The sequence below is a fragment of the Anabas testudineus genome, chromosome 18, assembly GCF_900324465.2.
Source record: "Anabas testudineus chromosome 18, fAnaTes1.2, whole genome shotgun sequence".
Taxonomy (NCBI): domain Eukaryota; kingdom Metazoa; phylum Chordata; class Actinopteri; order Anabantiformes; family Anabantidae; genus Anabas; species Anabas testudineus.
In genome coordinates this window covers 8,837,236-8,839,868 of record NC_046627.1, presented here as the reverse complement: position 1 = coordinate 8,839,868, position 2,633 = coordinate 8,837,236, and the positions used below count along the sequence as shown (strand labels likewise).

At 39.4% G+C, this 2,633-nt stretch overlaps 1 protein-coding gene across 1 annotated transcript; it reads right to left on the bottom strand.

Moving 5' to 3' along the window:
- LOC113168744 (toll-like receptor 2) lies at positions 1-907 on the bottom strand. The gene is made up of 2 exons (XM_026369777.1): positions 886-907; positions 1-440 (listed from the first exon to the last, which is right to left on the bottom strand). Exons 1-2 carry the CDS (start codon positions 905-907, stop codon positions 58-60), a joined length of 405 nt encoding a protein of 134 aa, XP_026225562.1. The 3' UTR covers positions 1-57.
- Between the last annotated feature and the right edge of the window lie 1,726 nt (positions 908-2,633).

Below are 2,633 nucleotides of genomic sequence, written 5' to 3'. Positions count from 1 at the left end.
TTATGTTCTTAATTTTTCCTTTAGGTCCTTTTTTTTCAAGGATTTTGTCTTTCTCTCTCAGTCGTCCTCTACTCTTAAAGCACTCCGGAGACTCCTCCAGAACTCCCCTCTCCTCTCTTCCTCCTGCGGCCACTCCAGGTAGGTGGTGGAACTCATGAGTTTGCGTAGTTTGCGAAATCGCTTGGGCACATCGTCCTTGGACAGTGGTTCCAGTAAGATCAAGATGGCTGCATCTTTGCCAGACTGCCCATCAAAAAGCCAGAAGTCTAACTCATAGCGGCACCAGTCAGACTGAACAAAATTCTCTGAGAGGATGAAGACAGTTCTCCGGCTAAGCTCCATGGCACTCATGATGTTGTCTACAACCCACTGTCCAGGAAGAAAGTCTCGCTTGTGGAGGCACAGGTTCAGTGGCCGATATGAATTTGAGGCATAGAGTCCTCACTAGTGTCGCTATAGGTTAAACCAGAGAGAAGGTTAAGTGTGGTTCACCATGCTGACATGTACTGTCATAAATGTTAAGTTAAAATAAACAACGTAGTAGTTTATATTATGAAAGATGACATTTGTAAATGAGTCATACTGAGGTCAAGGTCAAGATATAAAAAAAATTCTCATTATTAAAAAAAAAAACAAACAACAAAAGTGCTTGTACAGTATACCTCCTGACTCAGGAGCCTAAAAGTTAAATACTTGGCAACATCTACACTAAAAACACAACTCTTCTTCCTTGATGTGGTAAAAACTGAATAGCAGTGATAACAAGTAATAATCTTTAAAATATGTCATGACTCTGGATTCTCAAAGTCAGGTAACAAGAGGTTTTCCACCCATCTAGCAGCATAAAGGGATAGTAACACCTTGGAACTCACATTACTGGGTCACTGGGTTTGACGCTTTTAGCCATGCGCACATCATCTTGAGGTACCAAATGTGGCACAGAGCCACCACAACAAGACACACACCACAGTCCCAACAAACAGCGCAAATCACACAATTCACTTGCACGAAAAAAAAAAAAAAATCATTCATCACTGATTCCCTGTTTTTAGGTGTATCCACTGCTGTTTGGCAAGCACAGTGTTTAATTTTAGTGCTTGATTAAGAGGAAGAAGGTGGGTTTTATATATTTATATAGACATGTAATTCAATATGATTCTGTTAGGCCTTTACCTAATTATCTAAGGTTCCTTAAGATACTTTGTAAAATGAACAAACACACATTTTAGAAATTGGTTTAGTTTTTAGTTTTTTAGTTTACTTTTCATCTAACATGGCTGCATGTGCCCTGTAACTGTGGTTACCAGATGCATTCAGTAAAAGTATTTTTCTGCTGATATTAGCTTTAATTTCACTAAAATCTCACTAATGTACTGCATCACTGAGACCACTGCAAGAGGGTCCAGCTACTGACCTCACATCTGGGGACCCCAGCTCTCCCTTGCCCCACTGTCAACTCAACCATGAAGATCGTCTTTGTGGGAATAGACCACAGCACAATGTCAGGTAGTAGCAACCGATCGTTATCAGCTATTAAGTTCCACTCAGCTCCAGAGATATTAGAGACCAAGCCTTGGGGGTGCTGGTTTTGGCCTGTTCTCCTTGTTTAATGAAGTGGATTCACTTACATACACCCCTGAAATGTAACTGTGTGTTGTTTTTTTTTTTTGCCTTTAGACTTGTGCAGGTCCCAGTCATGGCCAATAGCACTGTACAATAAAGTTGAAAAGGGACATTACTGAGCTTTGTGGTCGACTCTCGAATTGATTATTGCAACTCTCTTCGGTCTCCCTAAAAAATTGCTTCATAAGCTCCAACTTGTTCAAAACTCAGCTGCTCGCATCATCACAAAAACCTCCACTTCCGAGCACACTACCCCTACCCTGCAACAACTCTGGCTCCCAGTTAAATACAGAATAGACTTTAAAATCCCCGCGTATGCCGTTCTGCCCCTGCTCTATGGAATTCAATACCACAGGACATCCGTAACACTGACTCTCTTCCTATCTTCAAGTCCAAACTCAAAACATACCTGTTTAAGATCGCCTACTAACAAATCTACATTTGTGCTTGTATAGTCTGTTTTGTCCTGTGTTGATTTATTGTTGATTGTACATTGTCCTTGAATGTTCTGAAAGGTGCTTTTAAATAAAATTTATTATTATTATTATTATTATTATTATTATTATTATTATTATGTCTCAGCCTCTCCTTAAACAATAAAACTGTGTTTGTGTGTGGAGGTGTGGGTGTGTCTTATGTTTAAAGTTCAACTTAAGGCACGTCCTTGTCTCCATTAAGACATCTTTTGTTTCCAAGTTCTGGTTTGGCCTCATTTTTCACATCAGACCTTTCCAGAATCATACGTGGCATGAAGACAACTTCCTGCTGTTCTCCTCCTGTCACATGATTTCTCTTATAACGTGTCTTAGTGTTAGTTGTGTACTTACATAACTGAAACTGAAACTGATACAATCACAGGTCTCTGTAAAAGAACAGTAAAATCAGGATCAGGAAAACTGGCGATTTTGCTTTTGCATTTAGTAAAATCTGATTCTAAAACATATCATTAAATGCTTTTCTAGGGCCTGTCTTTAAAACCTCTCAAAAAGGAGAAAAAAACTCCAAGTGTA

Bases quoted from the DNA above. Each gene is read 5' to 3' on its own strand.
- LOC113168744 (XM_026369777.1), bottom strand. From the start codon at position 907: ATGGCTAAAAGCGTCAAACCCA. The intron at 441-885 runs GTGACCCAGTAA...GACACTAGTGAG, and splicing joins GGCTAAAAGCGTCAAACCCA to GACTCTATGCCTCAAATTCA.